The sequence below is a fragment of the Festucalex cinctus genome, chromosome 5 (genome assembly GCF_051991245.1).
Source record: "Festucalex cinctus isolate MCC-2025b chromosome 5, RoL_Fcin_1.0, whole genome shotgun sequence".
Taxonomy (NCBI): Eukaryota; Metazoa; Chordata; class Actinopteri; order Syngnathiformes; family Syngnathidae; genus Festucalex; species Festucalex cinctus.
The window spans coordinates 20,944,660-20,962,964 of NC_135415.1; the positions used below are offsets into that span (position 1 = coordinate 20,944,660).

The 18,305-nt window shown below is 38.9% G+C and overlaps 1 protein-coding gene across 1 annotated transcript; it reads left to right on the forward strand.

Annotated features, from left to right (window-relative positions):
• The first annotated feature begins 63 nt into the window (after positions 1-63).
• On the forward strand, positions 64-18,022 carry hsd17b4 (hydroxysteroid (17-beta) dehydrogenase 4). The gene is made up of 25 exons (XM_077520751.1): positions 64-234; positions 736-789; positions 2,895-3,002; positions 3,892-3,951; positions 4,173-4,194; positions 4,265-4,311; positions 5,050-5,134; positions 5,617-5,804; positions 8,318-8,409; positions 8,487-8,511; positions 8,628-8,756; positions 11,601-11,710; positions 12,254-12,366; positions 12,437-12,560; positions 13,713-13,764; positions 13,855-13,926; positions 13,998-14,101; positions 14,189-14,254; positions 14,369-14,438; positions 15,327-15,433; positions 15,578-15,664; positions 15,736-15,819; positions 15,887-16,028; positions 16,111-16,238; positions 17,352-18,022. The coding sequence occupies exons 1-25, from the start codon at positions 183-185 to the stop codon at positions 17,439-17,441; spliced, it is 2,211 nt and encodes a 736-aa protein (XP_077376877.1). The 5' UTR covers positions 64-182; the 3' UTR covers positions 17,442-18,022.
• The last annotated feature ends 283 nt before the right edge of the window (positions 18,023-18,305 follow it).

Genomic DNA, 18,305 nt, shown 5'->3' on the forward strand with positions numbered 1-18,305 from the left:
TCAACGTTCACGTTTCAGTGACGTAAGGAACGGGTTCATCACATTCTCGTTTCTGATTGGTCTCCACAGAGACCGCCCCTCCTTATTGCGGAAGTGGAACTTGTGAAAGTTCACCCTGCTTGGAAAAAGAACGCAAGAGTAAAGTACAGCTCTAGAAGACAACACTCACAGAACAACAAGCGATGTCGTTGTCATTTGAAGGAAGAGTTGTGCTCGTCACTGGTGCCGGAGGAGGTAAAATGACCGTGGAAACATTAGAATGCTGCATATTAGCTCGACTGTCATCGATGCTAACTCTGGTGTATGTCCGCCTATATTTCTACGTACAGTGGTTATCTTCGAAATGCTTATCAGCTGATCGGGATGATTATGATACCGAAGTGCACTAAACTGTGAGAATGCATTTGTTTTCGTGTCTAAGATTTGGTTGTTATATTTTCCTGCAACATTAACGTGTTAACGAGTAAACAACCCCATACTGTATAGCTAAAACAGCAATAGAAATAGTTGAACGCGAATATGTAGAGTTTATATTAAACTATTTGTAGAAAAATCCATGGAAAGACAAGACACTAATTCCAGTCGGCCACAGGGATCAAAGTACAGTCAGTACAGTCAAGCGGAGTGTGTCAAAGGACACATGCAGCAACACTAACACAGACAACGTGGGTGTTGATTTAGTTTTAGAAAATAAATAAAAACTTTTTTTTTTTTTTTTCTTTCCCCTGTGCGCAGGTCTTGGGAAGGAATATGCACTGGCCTTTGCTGAAAGAGGAGCTTCTGTTGTCGGTAAATATAAACTCTGCTCTTATCGCCTTTAATTCTTCAGATTTATGGGACTTTACTGCACAACTCTGGAAGAACAATTCATATATTGTACAAGGAAATGTTGGGGCCACCTTGAAAATGAAAAACAAAACAAAACCTTAGCATACAGTTTTAGGATTTGGGCAAAGGAGGTGGCAAGGGGTTGCCGTGCCATCCCAGTTGCCAGCCACCTCTACTGTTGACAGTTATCTATCAATATAGTAATTTCAAAATTGTACAGTATTAGACATTTAATTAACAGTTTAGATTATTCACTTCCTGTGTGCGCGTGGGTGTGTGAGTGCATACGTTTGTGTGTGCGTTGGGGGAATGGGGGTTAACCTCTACCCTCCCAACTGAACTCCTGTCACTCCAGGTAAAACTGTCTCAATCCATAACTGAATTAGGGAGTAAGATCACCATATTACGAGGATAAAACATAATGTTACAAGAAAAGATTTACTATTACAAGAATCGGTTTATAATATAACAGGAAAAACGTCTTTAGAACAAAGAATATTTCCTGGCAATATTTGACGAAATACAGCATGTACTATTCAGGGTGGGGAGGTGTGTGTGTAAAATGTCTTGCTCCTACACACTGTTGGACTTTTTTTTTTTTTTAAAGAAGAAAAGGTTGGAATAAGATGAGAAAAATTTTATGAGAATTAATTCAAAATATTACAAGAGCAAAGTAATTTGTGAGAATGCACTTTGAATTTGTAATGTTAAAGGGCAAAAGATTAAATTATAATTTTACTATTCTCTTTTTTTTTCTAATGATTGTTCAAATGATTAATCGGATAAAATTGTATGTTGCATTAAAGAATATTACAAAGAAATTGTTCACCAGTCAGTTGTTATCAGCTATTTACCAAAGTACAGGCAGGTGTTTGCATTTTGCAAATGTCTTATTTTGATTAAATTCAAAATATCAGTCTGCTTTCATGAAGCACTACAGAAATCAGAAAATTTTGCTATGAAGAGGCTGTAATCAAACGATTTGGGCAATTTTACGTTAACAAATGGCTATAAATATTTAAAAAATTTAAAATAGTTGGCAATTAATTTTATGATTGATTTTTGATTAATCAATTCATTTTGACACTTATTACAAAAAATCTTGAATATGTTTGTTTAGAGAATATGATAAATGTACGTGGTTATGGGATTACAGTTAAATTATGATAAATGTTATTGCAAGTAGGTAAGAGAAAATGTTAATATTACCTAGAAATATGTACCACACAGTGGTAAAAAACAACAACAAAAAACCTTTAATTTCAGTGTGGCCCAAATATATTCAGAAATGGTGTATATAAAAAGTCTACACACCCCTGTTTGAAACTTTTTTTTTTCCCTTTTTTTTTTGTGATATTAAAAAAAAAGACACCAATATTTTCTAAACTATTTCCACCACCAATGTGACATATAACCTGTACAACTCAATTAATTAAAACAAAATGTTTTTATAGGGTCAGTAAAAAATAAATTGCTGAGATAATGTGGTTGCACATACAGGATATACCTGTGTTAAGAATTACCCAATGACATTATAACGTGTCTCCGATTAACCCCAAATAAAGGTCAGCTGTTCTAGCTGTTCAGGGCCGGAATGATGACTTTATCTTTTCATCCCATTTTTTTTTATATTGCAAAAATGTGGTATTTGAACAGGGGTGTTAAGACTTTTTATGTCCACAATCAGCATTGGGGGAAAAAAAATACAACACAGCTCAGTTATTTTCTTTGCTAGTATTTAACTATTTAATGTAATCCATCACGACTTCCTGCTGAGTGTGAAGTAACATCATTTCATTTTGCATGGTTCATGGCGAAGCTCCACTTGTGATCTTATGGTGTATTAAGAGGATCAATGGTGTCACATTCTAGTGCATTGTATTGATTGGCACCGTGATTTCGACGCAAGCAGCAGCCGTAAACATCTAAAATAATAGCCGCTATCTGCCATGAACTCGCCCTTGAACTGTGTGACGAGGCTTAGCGAAACGCCGCTAATCACCGGCAGAAAACTGCACTCATTGCCTATTTATTGCTAATCTTTCCCTCCTCTCGCTACATTCAAGTGAATGACCTTGGGGCAGACACGAAAGGGGGCGGAAAGAGTTCTGCGGCTGCCGATAAGGTTGTGGACGAGATAAAAGCCAAGGGAGGAAAGGCAGTGGCCAACTACGGTGAGAAGTTTTTGGACCAGCCTCCATCTTGTCCTCTAGTTGCCTTTTTCTTTTTTCTTCTGTAAAATGTCACTATCTCTCTTTGTGTTTGAGCTCATGGTACACAGATTTCATGCGCCACTTTACACATTTTATTGTCTTTTACTAGTGATTGGTCAGTTAGTAAACACATCCCCATCCAGGAATTCGGTAATAAACGGAGCTAACGCAACAACATAATGAACAATAGTAATGATACCAGAATGGACTGTTCACAGCAAAGTGAGCTACATTCTGACACTGTGATTACTGTGAGGAAAAATATTGCAGTACCACGGTATTCAAAATTACAGCTCAAAAATGAATTTAAAATATATTTGGGTACATAAAAACTGCATATTTTTAATTATTACATTTTTATTTTTTTTAATAAATAAATGAATATTATTTTTTCCTCCTGTTTTAATCCTTCTTAGTAAGTCATGTCCCATCATTGGTGAGCTATTTTTAGAACAGATGCTACTCATGTTGACCTTGAGGCTAACTAGTACGAACTTGCACCATGTTTTTTTTTATTTTTTAAATAGTATAGCCAACAAACCCCAAGAAGATGGATTTGTATAAACAAAATGGAGGTCAACTAGCATGCATGGATTCTGTTAGACTTAATACTGTATAATTACAGTTGGTGATTGATTGTAGATATAATTCTGAAGAAAATGTTGCACCAACTGAAATGATGCATTGCAATCAATGATAGAGGCGATCAGTGTAGGTTAAGTAATTGGATTTTCCTTGTTTGTTGCGTGCTCTTTTCATGAGCGCATTATTGTAACTGTCAGTTTTAATAGAAAATCACTCAGCTTGGTTTTAAAGCTTCCCTCCCCATCTCGGCCTTGCACGCTCACAGACTCTGTGGAAGATGGAGAGAAGCTCATTCAAGCGGCGCTGGATGCGTTTGGAAGAATAGGTGAGTGCTAATCGATAGGCCAGAAGCGGCAGGGGACCAGGTGGGGATCAATAACATTAATCACGACTTTTTGGGTGAGGCCGTTCCAGAACTGTGCTTCGTTCAGTACGGACAAACTCACTGGTAGCGGGATAGAGCCGTTGTTAATGTTTTTGTTTACAGCTCTGACAGGCCTCGCTTTTGTACCTACAAAATCTTATATCTAATATCTTGTTTTTCAGATATTGTCGTAAACAATGCCGGGTAAGTCATTTTGTGGAAAAACAACTCTTCCATCACTGTCCCCGTTTATGACCCGTTCGCTCTTTGGAAGGATCCTTCGGGACCGCTCATTCGCCAGGACAAGCGATTTGGATTGGGGTGAGGACATGAAATTGATTTAACTATTGCATATTCATGGCTGATATTTCTGACTATACTTCTGCATTAGCATAGATTAGTAATAGATTACTGCACATTCCGACTTGTGTACAAAGTTGAGGTACGTTGCCGCCATATTAACAAAACTCCAGTGTACACCGCCAACCCCGTTTAAATCAGTCATAATAAAACTAAATGACCCCAATTGCTTATTTGAGATTATATTTAACAATTTAACTCCCAGCAATTTTCACTCAAGCAACCCCCTTCGCTGTTTAACTGGATTTTGACTGATTTTGCAAGGCTCACAGAATATTGTGTTCTATTGCTATAAAAATATGGAACCTACCAAAAGAAAGATTAGTCTCTTCTTTCATCAGGGAAAAAAGGATATTTCTACCTGTTTCTGTTTTGCAGCTATTAGCATTAGAATATAGCTAATATTCATCATTATTCACAAACCTGTTGAAATCACTGGCAAAAAGAACTTGTTGCAACAAGGCCCTGGATGATCTCTTATACTCTGCTGCACCTGCTGGCCGTTTTTGTAATAACTACCATTGTTTTAAGTGTTCTCTCCAATTCAGAGGCTGTATCAAAGCCTTGTGTATGCTCTAGCATAAAAAACGTATATATATGTTTTCAGGACAGTGGCAATGTTTAAAATAGAATGTTTTTATATGTAAATAAACGCACATTTGAATACTTCAGATTGAGACAATTTCCAATTGTTTACAGACCTCATTCACAGAGTTCACCTGCGAGGCTCCTTTTTGGTGACGCGCGCCGCCTGGAATCACATGAAGAACCAAAAGTTTGGCAGGTAAGACGTTTCTCATCTCACCTTACAGAACGGCGTATTGTAAAGACAGACTGGAGCCAGTCGAGAGCCTCAGGTAGCAATACATAAATCAGTCGCTTGATGCTCCTGAATATGATGAGCTCACAGTTGGCTTCACGGTGTTAAGTGAGAGAGAGAAAAAAAAAATCTGCATAAAAGGCTCAGACAGCACATTTGATATGGATATGTAAATTAGAGCAGGGAAAAAAAGAGAAACGTGTTAATTTGGCTATGCAGCTTTTAGGATTGACCTGGATAATTTGAATAGTCCTTAAACTGAATCAGTGCTGATTCATGTTTAAAAAAAAACAAAAAAAACTCAAGGGGTCTTGAACAATAACTTGAAGTTTAAATATCTGGTAGAAGAGTTTTCCATTTAAGATTTGACCTCCCTTGTTAAACCCCCACCTCCACCCCCACCGCCTCCCATGTGATGGCTGCCATTCTGCATTAACGGCACCTAGAATCATCATGACGGCTTCAGCCGCGGGCATCTACGGCAACTTCGGCCAAGCCAACTACAGTTCGGCCAAGCTGGGCCTGCTTGGCCTGTCCAACACGCTGGCCATCGAGGGACGCAAATACAACATCCACTGCAACACCATCGCTCCCGTTGCCGGCTCACGCCTCACCGAGACCGTCATGCCTCCAGGTACGCGGACGCATGAAATATGAAATGCCGATCAAATTATGGCACAGATGTCAAACTCAAGGCCCGGGGCCAGATTTGGTCCACCACATTATTTTATGTGGCCGGCAAAAGCAAATCAAGTATTTCAACTTCTATGAGGCTTGCTAAAATCTTTACCAAAATGTCATATTGTCATATGTAAATAACGTTGAGATACCAAAAAAAGTTTGAATTTCCATCTCTTTTTTTCAAAACCAGGACATTATTTTAAATCAACAGTGCACAAACATATTACAGTAATTGTGATTCAGTTATTGGTTTGGTCTGTAATGTGAGGAAAAAAGGCAAAAATTTTGAACCAAAAAAAGTAAAAGTCTTTTTTTTTTTTAATGGAGTACTGTAGAGAACAAAATATTATAATAAATATAAATTTAATATAAAATAATAATACTAATAATATATAAAATATATAATTAATATAATATAAAATAATAATACTAATAATATATAAAATATATAATTAATATAATATAAAATATATAATTAATATAATGTAATATTTACTATGGAGGAGCTGAAATTCCGAAAATGTGGACAATTTTAAATAAAAAAAGATATTTAAACTATTTATTGAATATCAAAATAATTATCAATTTTCTAATCTATTAGTTGTGGATTAATCGTTGCACCTCTATTAAGTAATGATATGAGGAGGTTATGAAACATTTTATATGGTTTCACAGTCTTAAAGTAAGGAAAACTGTAACTACAATGCGGCCCAAGACAAAATTGAGGTTGACAACCTTTGACATATGGGAATCGTCATACACCAAGGACCCCCTGACCGCTGCAAGGGCATATATCCCTTTTCTATCATTTCTTATTGGGGGAAATTAATTAGAAATTTAATTTGAGTTGGCTGGGCTGGTCCGTTTAATATAAAAATGGTGATTCACGGTTACCATGGTGACAAGAGCGATATGTCTCTTCTTCTTGCAAGCCAGCATCGCCATAAAATGAATTATTTTCAGGTACAATTATTGCATGTTGATGTTAATCTGCTTTTAAAATCAACAACAATTTCACATGTGTTTATTGTTCTTGCATTTGGTCGGCTCCGCAGCCCGCGTGCTGGGTTTTAGCGCCAAAAGCCAGAGCCATGTCAACTTTTATAAAGTCCTCTCAGGGCTATACTAAATCCATCCATATTCTATTGTGCCTGGCTGGGCTGACTTGGGGTGAGAGGCGAAGTACACCCTGGCCTGGTTGGCAGCCAGACACAGGGAGTGCACAGAAAGACAAACAGCCGTTCACAATAACACCTATGGACAATTTAGAATCTTCTTCAGTAAACCTTGATATTTGGAACATGGGCAGCCGGACTACTCAAATAAAACCTGTACGTACAAACCCGCCCTACTGGAACTATAAATGGCCCACAGGCCTTAGGTTTCGTACCACTGGCCTGAGGAAGAGAAAAACAAAACAAAAACACAACAAATAAAACAAAATACATGTGAGGGTTGTCAAAGTAATTTTAGTCATGGGCCAGATTATTGTTAAGAAGACAGTTATGACTGTAAAACCAGATTTGTTTTGAAATCAGAAGGAAAACATTTTGTTCAACACCTGTTCAATAATGTTTGTGACTTACTGTTGCTGTGCAATTGATCTTAATTCAATTCCAATTCTAATTATTACACGCCGCAATTATAAAATCAGTATAATTGTGAAAAAAAGATTAATAATAATTTTTGAGTTGTTTAGATTTATACATTTTCACTTTTTTGTTGTTGTAATTTTTAAAATGACTAATTTCATAAAATTTGTTTCATCCAAAAGGAACTTGCATAATTATCATTATATTTTTTTTTTTACATTTTAAACATTGTCTTGTTTTGTACCAAAAAATAAATGATTGTTCTACTGCCTAGTGCACATGCTGCACTCCAACTTCAAGTTTTTCCCAACATAAAGAAACAAATATATTATTAAAAATATATATATTATTGTAAATTCTGTTTGCTCCAAAAGGAACTTACATATTAGTGTTCATTTTTTTGAATTGGTATTAATATTTTTATATGCTTAAACATTTTGTTTTGTACCAAAAAAATAATCATTTGAATAATCGGGTTTTAAATTACTGCCAAAAATAATTGTGATTATTATTTTTTCCATAATGGAGCAGCCCTATGTCTTACATATTTAAATATACATTTTAGGAATGAAATCTCAGGTGGCCTACTATACTATTGTGATGCTGGTACTTGGACGGCATTTTTAGGAGAACCACTGCTATAGACTCCATATTGACTGAACAAGTGGCCCTTCACAACAGTTCACATTTTTTGCGTGGTCGTGCATGACTAACTGAGAAATGATGCCAATGATAATGTAGTTTGACAACTTGCTGCTATTTCTGTGCACCGCTCTGCCCCAAAACGCGTTGTTAGCAGTGCAGTGAAGTGATCCCTGCAGATGCGCCTTGAAAACGAGGCTGCGCTTCTCCAGCGTCTGTTTGTTTTATTTAGATCTGGTGGCGGCGCTCAAGCCCGAGTATGTGGCTCCCATGGTGCTGTGGCTCTGTCACGAACAATGCCAAGAAAGCGGAGGACTTTTTGAGGTAATCGCGGCTCGGTCTCACTTCCGCCGCCACTGAACCCGTTCCAATGTTTGCCGTGATGATTCATTTGCTTGCAGGTCGGCGCGGGCTGGATTGGCAAATGTGAGTCTTTGTGTTTTCCGTCCTGTCTGTACGCATCTGTTATTAATTAGCCCCGAGCACCACCACCACCAGATTTGGGCTTGCCGGCATTTAAAAATGACCTCATGTGTGCTCAGTGCGCTGGGAGCGAACTCAGGGCTGCATCACCAGACAGAGGAACCAGCCCATGACTCCCGAGGCTGTCAGGGACCAGTGGGACAAAGTTTGTGATTTTACAGACTCAACCAAGCCCACGTCGGTACAAGGTCAGTGATTCTGTGGCACCAGCGACAGATGCTGGAAGGTTACAAGTTGACAGACGTAAACAAAGTGCCACTCCACTGCTTCAATTATGAAACGGTACACTGCTTGCAAAAGACACCTTTCGTTTTTTTCCCCCAGTATGAGGCTCCGATGTGGAATAGTGTGACAAAGACATTTTCCGCTTTCACAAATGTGGTATCAGAGCCTTAACGGAGGCAATGATGTGTCAGACACAGCAGTGCAATTGAACAACAGACGTTCACTTATCCGAAATGACTGTGGGATAAAGTTAGACTACAATTGCCAGGCAATCACATATACCTGGGAAAGCAATTTTTCTGATTCTTGCTGCTGCCTCAGATTGCTGTTTAGTTGAAACAGCAGTGACACAAAATGGTGGCTCAAATTCAACCAGGGCCAGGAAAAGGAGTATCAGGATTCCACGATGACGTATTAGGGCCACGTATAAGTATTTTTTTTTTGAGGGTGGGGGGCAATCTTCCAAGAAAAAAAACTTGTAAATTTGTGATTTTAGAAAGTGGCAGATTGGCAGATTTTGAGAAAAAAATTCAGACACTTACGAGAAATACACGTAGCGTACTATTTGAATATTTGCGCCAATACTTTTCAGTCGGGTTTTCAAATAAGGAGATGGCAGAGATTAAGCATTCGCTCTTTGAAGAATTGGGTACTGCCAGCGACAAAGATGCCTCACGTTGCGAAGGTCCACACCTTGAGGATCAAGCATTTAAGTGAATTTGTTAAAATGTATATTTACTTGTACATGTGTTTACAGAATTATTATTTACACATTCATACTTTTTTTTTTTTTTTTTTGTACCATGATCCCAAAAGAAGACTCTTTATGTTGAAAATAATTTGTATGTCCACAAATCTTTATTTATAATTAAATGATGGCTTTTTTTTTTAAGTTATATCTATATCTAGAGCTGTCAAATGATTATATTTTTAATCAGATTAATCACAGTTTATAATTTTGATTAAACACTTGTTTAAAAAGTTTTTTTTAATCATTTTTTCCCGCCAAATTTAAAGATCTCTTATTTTTTTCTTCAAATTTTTTATCCTCCTCTTTTTCTACTCAGTTAATTACTTGCATAATTTAATTTAAAATGAGGAAAAAAATGACCCCAGTAGTTTGACATGAAAAAATATTCTGAATGTCATACACAAACATTTTATGAAATGCTTTATTTTAATACATGTAGTTATGTTTGTTGCTCAAACACAACCTGTTCTACATTTAACATAACCATCTGCTGTCAAGATAAAGGATAATCTTCGCTAATATATGATTAATGCCATATTTTTTTTGTGATTGATCAATATGACTTTACGCTTTAACTTTGACAGCACTAATCTTTTTATTTCCAAATAGCTCCAAGAGACCACATAAATACAAATAGAGTGCCAAAGTTGAATAAATCAGCCACTGATGGCACAGCACTTGGTTTTAATAATTTTTTTTTTCCTCGTACTTGGCTGGAAAAAAAACATTGAGAACCACTGATCTAGAGGAGTAAAAAAATCTATCACAAGTGAAGCTTTATTTTCCCCTCACTACCAAATAGAGATTTATTTTAACCAAAAATGTGCAAAAAAGTATGTGAATAGTCAACTGAACCAAGCAACGTTTGCATCACTGAGTCAATGTAAATGTAACAAAATGGTTGATAGGAAAGTAGTAATTGGCATGTTCACAGGTTGGGAAGTGGCAACATACACCACCAGCGTCATCGCACATTTACTATTTCTGTAGCGTAAAAGGGAAATCTTTTGGTACCCGCTCATCTGTATTCCTCCGGAGTTTCCCTCCAGTAGCGTGAGGCAATCTGCGGTTACAGGTCAAGAAAAGTGGAGAGAAAAACAAGTCGAGGTGAGGAGTGTTTTGCAGTGAGTCACGCATAATTATTGCTGTAATTATCATTTAGTGTTACTTCTCTCCGCCTCCTCCATCCTTCTCAGCCGCACGGCGGCGAGGAGGGCGGCGTCGTTTGCGTTGAAGCGCACGGGGGTGGCGGCCCCAACGGGAGCCAGCCGGTCTCATTAGCATGGCTTTGTGCTGCCTCCTCATTTGTAGCTTATTACCGAACCTTGTTGCTATAACTACCTGCCGATAGGCAACGGCCCTCCTTTAACTTGTATGTGTGAGATGTGTTTTTTTTAATTTTTATCAGCCCTAGAGCTGTTTCTTTTGTTCTCTTCCCTAGTAGCACAGAAATGCTACATCGTATTGATAAATTATTGCACAGAGGAAAAAGAGATGAGCAAACCTTAATTTAAGAAGTGTTGGAATTTGTCCAATTCAGATTGCATTTACTCCCTTAAGATACAATATTTGATCATCATAAGAATGATTACGTACTTTCATAATGTGATAATGTGCAGTGTTACAGCCAGCGTTGTTATAGTTTTGTAATTTTCATTATAGTTATTTTTTTATTTCATTTTCGAGTTTTGTTTTTTAAATTTAGTTAGTTTTAATTAGTTGTCAAGATGAAATTGGGAGCGATGTCGTCTGAAGGTTTTCATCTTTTCTATTGGCTGCTGCTACATGACGTCACTTCTGTGCGACACACTGTCAAACGTCCTTATTCCGATTAATATTGAAATAAATATACTTAAATCACATTTAAAATCAATCCCACAGGCTTGAAACGTAGTTTGTTACTTTTCATTTTTGCTTTATATTGTTAACAATTTTAGTTATTTAGTTAGTTTTAGTTAACTAAAGTAACCTTGGTTACAGCCCAGCATTAGATTTAAGAAAATGGCTTTATTTGGTTGAAAACAAAACTGATAATCTTTCTCTCACCACTTTGCAGAATCTCTTCAGTCCATTGTGAGCGTTCTGTCAAAGGTGGAGTCGGGCCAGAATGTTGCCGCTCGCCCGACCTCTGCTCCTGCTGCATCCTCCACTTCTGGCAACAACCCTGTGAGTAGGAGAAACATAATTGAACGTTTGCATCAAGACTGACTTTCCTATTCAGAGTTGTGCAAACTTTGCAGCACACAAAGAATCAATTTCAAGGCCAATAGACATTTTCCTCATTTCTGGCTTCCATAGTTGGTCAATTCATTATGCCTATTTGATTGTATAGATAAGCGATGCGCGTGTGTGGCCAAGCACATTAAAGATTCATTACCGGGTTCCAATATTTAACGCGGGGCTGAAAGGCAAGCGCGTCCCCGATGTCTACGCTCCATGGCGGTCTTAATTAAAAACCAGGCAGTCGGTTGGTTTGGAGCGGCTGTCAGGCGGCTGCTGGTCACTATTGTGCAGCGTGGGAGCAGTCACATCCGTCGACCGGAACAAAAAAGCCGAGGCGGCGGCCGTTAACGAGACTAATGAAGAAGCGCTTGCCCCGCGAGGGGTTCACAGGAAGCCTGATTTGATAATGAGTGGATTTCAGCAGAGCTTTTTATGTGAAGAGGCCGACATACATGAGCATGTAAGCGTCTCTTCTCTTTGTGTCAGACTGCAGCAGTGGGACAAAAACTTGCCGCCACGACGTTCAGCTTCTCGCACACGCAGTGCATCCTGTACGCGCTTGGTGTGGGCATGTCCACCAAGGACCCCGACCATCTCAGGTGTGTGATTACTTGCCACTAAGATGACGTGTTCAACTTAAACACTACACAACTGTATTGTTCTCTTTAGGTTCCTGTACGAAGGCCATGCAGACTTTGGCTGCCTTCCAACCTTTGGGGTCATTCCTGCTCAGGCGGCCATGATGGATGGCGGCCTGAGCTCGTTGCCCGGACTCAACATTGACTTCACACAGGTGAGGAAAACACAAGTGCTGTCAAAGTTACAGCATTAACTCATTGATTAGTCACAAATATGCATTAATGCAGATTAATCGCACTATTAATTTTTACCACAGATGATCCCTTAACTTAATGGTTACATTAACTCATTCACTCCCAGCCATTTTCACTGAAGCAACCCCCTTCTCTCCCGGCCTGGTTTACTGGATTTTGACTGATTTTGGAAGGCCCACAGAATATTGTGTTCCATTACTATAAAAACATGGAGCCTACCAAAAGAAAGATTAAAGTATCTTCTTTCATCAGGAAAAAAAAAAGTAATGTTTAAAGCAGTGGGAAAAAGAGCTTTAGGCAACATGGCCCTGGTTGATCTCTTATACTCTGCTGCCACCTGCTGGCCGTTTTTGTAATAACTACCAGCTTCAAGCGTTCTCTTCAGTTCAGATGCTGTATCAAAGCCTTCTGTATGTTCTAGCATAAAAAAAACAAAAAAAAAACAAACTAGTGGTGTACCGATTGACCGGCCAGCCGATTTCCTTAATTTTGGAAGATCGGTGGTCTTTTCCACCAATCTCATCTCGCCTCTCAGAGGTGTGAAAAACTCAGCCACTGTCCTCTTCTGCTGAGGTGACTAATATGATTTTCATTTTATTTGAGAGAACTACTTCATGTGCAGTGAAAACCCATTTGTAATATTTCACTGATATTGGTCAATGTTTTCCAATAAAACAACATTGGAACACTGAAGGTATATGCTGCTTGTAATGAAAAAAAAAAAAATTGTATTGGCAAAAATCGGAATCAGCAAGTCAGACTTTTTAAAAGATCGGGGATCGGCTGGAAAATTCTGATCAGTGCACCCCTACAAAAAACATAAATACGTTTTTGGGACCATGGTGATATTTAAAATAGAACATATTTATACGTTTTTGGAAGCAATTTAATTAAGGGACTAATCATGATTAATCTAATTTAAAAAAAAAAGAAGAAAAAAAATGATCCTTTCACAGCTCTAGAAAACACACTATTAACACTAGTAGTGGTAATGTTGCAAGTGCTGATTTTGATTGTGATAATTTTGGTGGTGATTTAGTTTTTTTCTTTTTAATAATTTATCCCAGAGTCCAATACAAATTTGATTGTCATGTATGTATGTCATGCATCAGGTGCTACATGGCGAGCAGTATCTTGAGCTCTACAAACCTCTTCCCACCTCCGGTATGAAGCACTCAACAAAGGGAGCCTAAACCCTCTTCAAAAAAAAAAAAAAAAAAAGTGAAATCTTTGCAATCATTTTTCTTCTTGAAGGACAACTGACCTCAGAGGCCACCATTGCAGACGTGCTGGACAAAGGCTCCGGGGCGGTGATCCTCTTGGATGGTGAGCGAGTCGTCCGCCGCTCCGGATTATGATCCCCCCGCCCCCCTCTAAAAGTACTTCTCCTCTCCCAGTGAACACGTACAACGGCGCCGATCTGCTCTGCTTCAACCAGTTTTCTGTGTTTGTGGTCGGCGCCGGAGGCTTTGGAGGCAAAAGAACATCGCAGAAAGCCAAAGTGTGTTAAATTCAGTGTTTTTCTGACAACACAATAAGACGTGAGGTATATTAATGGCGCTTCCTGCTGTGTTCGATCACCCTGCAGCCTCTTGTGCCGCCGCCTCAGCGAGCTCCAGACGTGGTGCTGGTGGATTCCACCACTAACGACCAGGTGAAAAAGAAACAATCATCAAATGTGAAAAGGATTGTCAGAATGATGCCCACGCCTTGTTATTGTAGACGTCTCTGATGTTATGATTTATGAGTCTCATCTATTGCCTCCTAGGCAGCCTTGTATCGTCTGAGTGGGGACTGGAACCCCCTCCACATTGACCCCAGCTTCGCTGCCATGGGAGGTAAGACTTGAATTGCTGTGACAAGACACGTGTAATCAGTAAATGACTTTTTTTTCTTTTCTTTTCTTTTTTTTTTTTTTTAAATAAACACAGCTTAAATTTAATTCCTAGGACAACTATGACATACGGGAGTTATAAATTAGAGATAAACGGATGTTTTTTAACTGATGTTTGAAGCAAATACTTTCAGTAAATACCATAGCTCTGTTTTTCCCTAAATTAAAAAAATGAACTAACTTAAACGTTCACATTTCTTTGTTTTAATGTTGAACAAAAAAAGAAGGTTAAGAAGGTGCCCAGGGGTCAGCAGTATCTTTTCTAAAGTTAACTAAATATTTAAATAGTTTCCTGAGATTAAAATGGTTTTCATCGGCCGTCAGATTTTGAAAAACACCGATATTCGTCCAATATATAATATCAGTGCTCTATTATAAACACTGCACAAAAAAAAACAAAATTATATTAGACTTTACCCACCCAGCCTATTGCTCGTCTTGCTGATATTTAGGGGGCGGGTCCTTTCTCTTTCAAATGAGTGACAGTGAGTGTACACTGTTGGGGCAACAGTGAGTTAAAAAGACAATTAAGGCATTTTAACTCACTGAGAAAACAATGCAGCTCTGCTTACCTTTTGCCTTCGACATGCATCGATGGGGTGTCGCACCTGTTGGGGGACACTTTTGCTTGACAGTAGTAGTTTAGAAACAAAACTCCAAGCTTTAAAGTGGCTCTGCATCGTCAGCTAGGGCAACTAATCTGCGGAGGTGCTGTTAGGTAGGACTTGCTCACAGATATGTTTAAAAAAAATAAATAAATAAATCAAATACTTGGTTGTTTAATTTAGCACTTCAGAAGTCAATTTTCCACATGTCTGACATTTTCATTAAGGCTTCCAGTCACCCATCCTGCACGGCTTGTGCTCGTTTGGCTTTGCGGCGAGACACGTCCTCAAGCAGTTTGCTGCCAACGACCCCTCCAGATTCAAAGCCATCAAGGTTTCAAGTATTGACTTAATTCACAACACTTCGTGGCAGTAACTAAGCGTGCGATCTTTGGCCGTGTGACTGCGTGTTCTAAAAATATATAATTTTCTCTGTTATCTATCAAGTAGTCAAATCCTCAGTTGTGCCTCCTCACAGGTCCGCTTTGTGAAGCCAGTGCTGCCGGGTCAGTCCCTGCAGACGGAGATGTGGAAGGAAGGAAACAGAGTTCACATTCAGTGTAAAGTCAGTATGGATCATTCCTGTCAAAATACGCATGTCAGACAGATTCTTACTTGCTCTTTGCTCTCTTCCAGGTAAAGGAGACCGGCGCCGTGGCGCTTGCGGGCGCTTACGTCGATTTACACGAAACTGCTGAGACATCTACCGGGATTCCTCAGGTGAGTCGTGCGAATCTCACCTCTTTTAAAAGGTGGCAACTTTAAAGGTCTTCTTTGGATGGTGTAGGCAGGGGCGGGTCTTCATAGCGAGCTGGTGTTCGCGGAGATCGGACGCCGCATCCGAGAGTCTGGCGGCGAGCTGGTCAAGAAGGTCAACGCCGTCTTCGGCTGGGAGATCACCAAAGACGGCAAGAACGTCGCGGAGTGGAGTGAGTGCACTTGAACCCACGCGGGTGCTCGTTGCGTTAAACGCAATCGGGTTTGACAACGGGACTTCTTGTCGTCCTCCAGCAATTGACCTGAAGAACGGGACCGGCGCGCTGCATCGCGGCGCCTCCGGCGGGAAGGCAGACGTGACTTTCACGGTGTCAGATGAAGACTTCATGGAGGTGGTGCAAGATAAACTTAAACCACAGACGGTAGGAATGAGCAGAGGGCAGTGGTGCCTTGACATACAATGGGGCCTGATAATGATTTTTTTTTTTTTTTTATTTATTTTTTTTAAGGATTGAAAAAAAATTCAATGCAAAGTTTTAAATCTGCCAAGCTACATTCTACAAAGGCAAATTTGATAAAATGTTTTACTTCCTCCAGTGAAAAAGGAGAATAATTAGGAATAATAAAAAAATAATTATAAAGGTGTATTAGAGCAACGTATAAATATATATATTTTTTTCCGGGTTTGGGGGTTGGGTAATATTTAAATAAATAAAATTTAAATAAAAATTTTGGCAAATTTGCGAGAAAAATAAAAACCTTGCAAATTTACAACTTTATGAAGTGGCCCTAATACGCCGTTGTATTATAACATTTTCAGATAATGCTTTTTTTATTTTTATTTTTTAATTGTATAGAGTATTGTGGTGTGGCATGCTGAAAAATTTCTGAAAGGCAGCTTTTATGTTGCCACTTCTATACCAGTTAGGGATGCAACCTGGACATGTCATCATCCCAACATAATTAAGCAATTAGCTCTTCGATTCAACTATTCCTAGTGTTTTAATTTTGAAACAGCAAAGGCAGCCGTGAAAGATTTCACGTCGCGCAAGGCTATCCTCCAGAAATAATGAATTTTTGCGGGTGAAGTCGGCTTCCCCGAGAGCCCTTCGTATACATGTGAGTGAAAGTAACCAATTTGTAAAGACGTCTTCCATTCATCACGTCACATAAAAAGCTAGTCGGGGGGCTCTTTCAAGACCAAAGCACTCGCAGGTAATCAATGGACGTCATTTGATATCTCTGCGGCAATTCATCTGTTATGGGCCAGCTTCAAATTTATACCCTAGTCACGACGGGTCCATATTGATCCCAGTGTGTTTTGAAGGAGAAAAAAAAAAAGCCCCCCTCGGTTAAGGAGGGTCTTTTCTACCCTCTCCCACAGTTAAAGGAGCAAGCAGGGAAAGAATAGCCGGTGGATTTTTGAAAAGGACAGCCGCTGTCACAGCTTCAGCTCCCTCGTTAAAGACATTTTGTCCAAATATTGAGATTGATGGGGATGTTTTTTTTTTTGTTTTTTTTTCGCCTCTATATAGGCATTCTTCTCAGGCAAGCTCAAGATTCGAGGGAACGTCATGCTGGGTCAGAAGCTGGAGGTCATTCTGAAGGATCACGCAAGGCTGTGAACGCCTCCCACACGAGCCGACACACCCACTGGGAGGGGGATGAGGGGTTCCATTTATCTAGCTAGTCAACACCATCAACAGCCCGCGGCAGAATTTATAACCTAAATGGAATGGTTATAAAAATGCTTATACTATAATAAAATTGTTCATAAATTAATATGGTTCTCTGAGGACTTAATAAAATGATTCTCCATCCCTGATGTAGACTTATTTCCTGAAGGTGGTTGCCTGATTAAAATAACAATGGTCTGTTATCTGAGATCCATATAAATTAAGTCAGAAAATCAGTGTAAATGAACGCCACCGTTACTTACGCAATTTCAATGGAACCACCCGACTGTCCGACCTTGACGTGCCAATGTCGCGTATTGATTCCCAAGCAGACTTCAGTCAGTTTTCCTTCCTCTGCAAGCACACTAAACACTGACAGAAATGGATTTGTCGAAGTGACTCTGACAGCAATTTAATCAACTGTACAGAAATTTTTCTATAATTGTGATGTTTTATCTTCTGATCAATACTAATGTGAACATTTAATAGTATTGTTTGCTCTTCTAAATAAAATTAAAACTTTAAGCTCGTTCTTGTTATTCTGTCATTAATCAGTAATATTGTGAATTAATTGGCAGCATGCTGGAATTGTGAGCAAATTTGTATCACAATTGACAGGTTCTGGGTTCCGTTCTGCTTGATGAAGTGCTGCTTTCAAGAGTGAAAATACAAATGATGCTTTGACTTTCTAATGGAGGTTCACTTTTTTTTTTTTTGTTGTTGAGTCTGCTTGCTTTACAACGTCCTAGCTTCATCCCGGTTGTCATGGTAACAAAAGCCACAGCTCAGCATTGACCCAGCAGTATAGGGTGG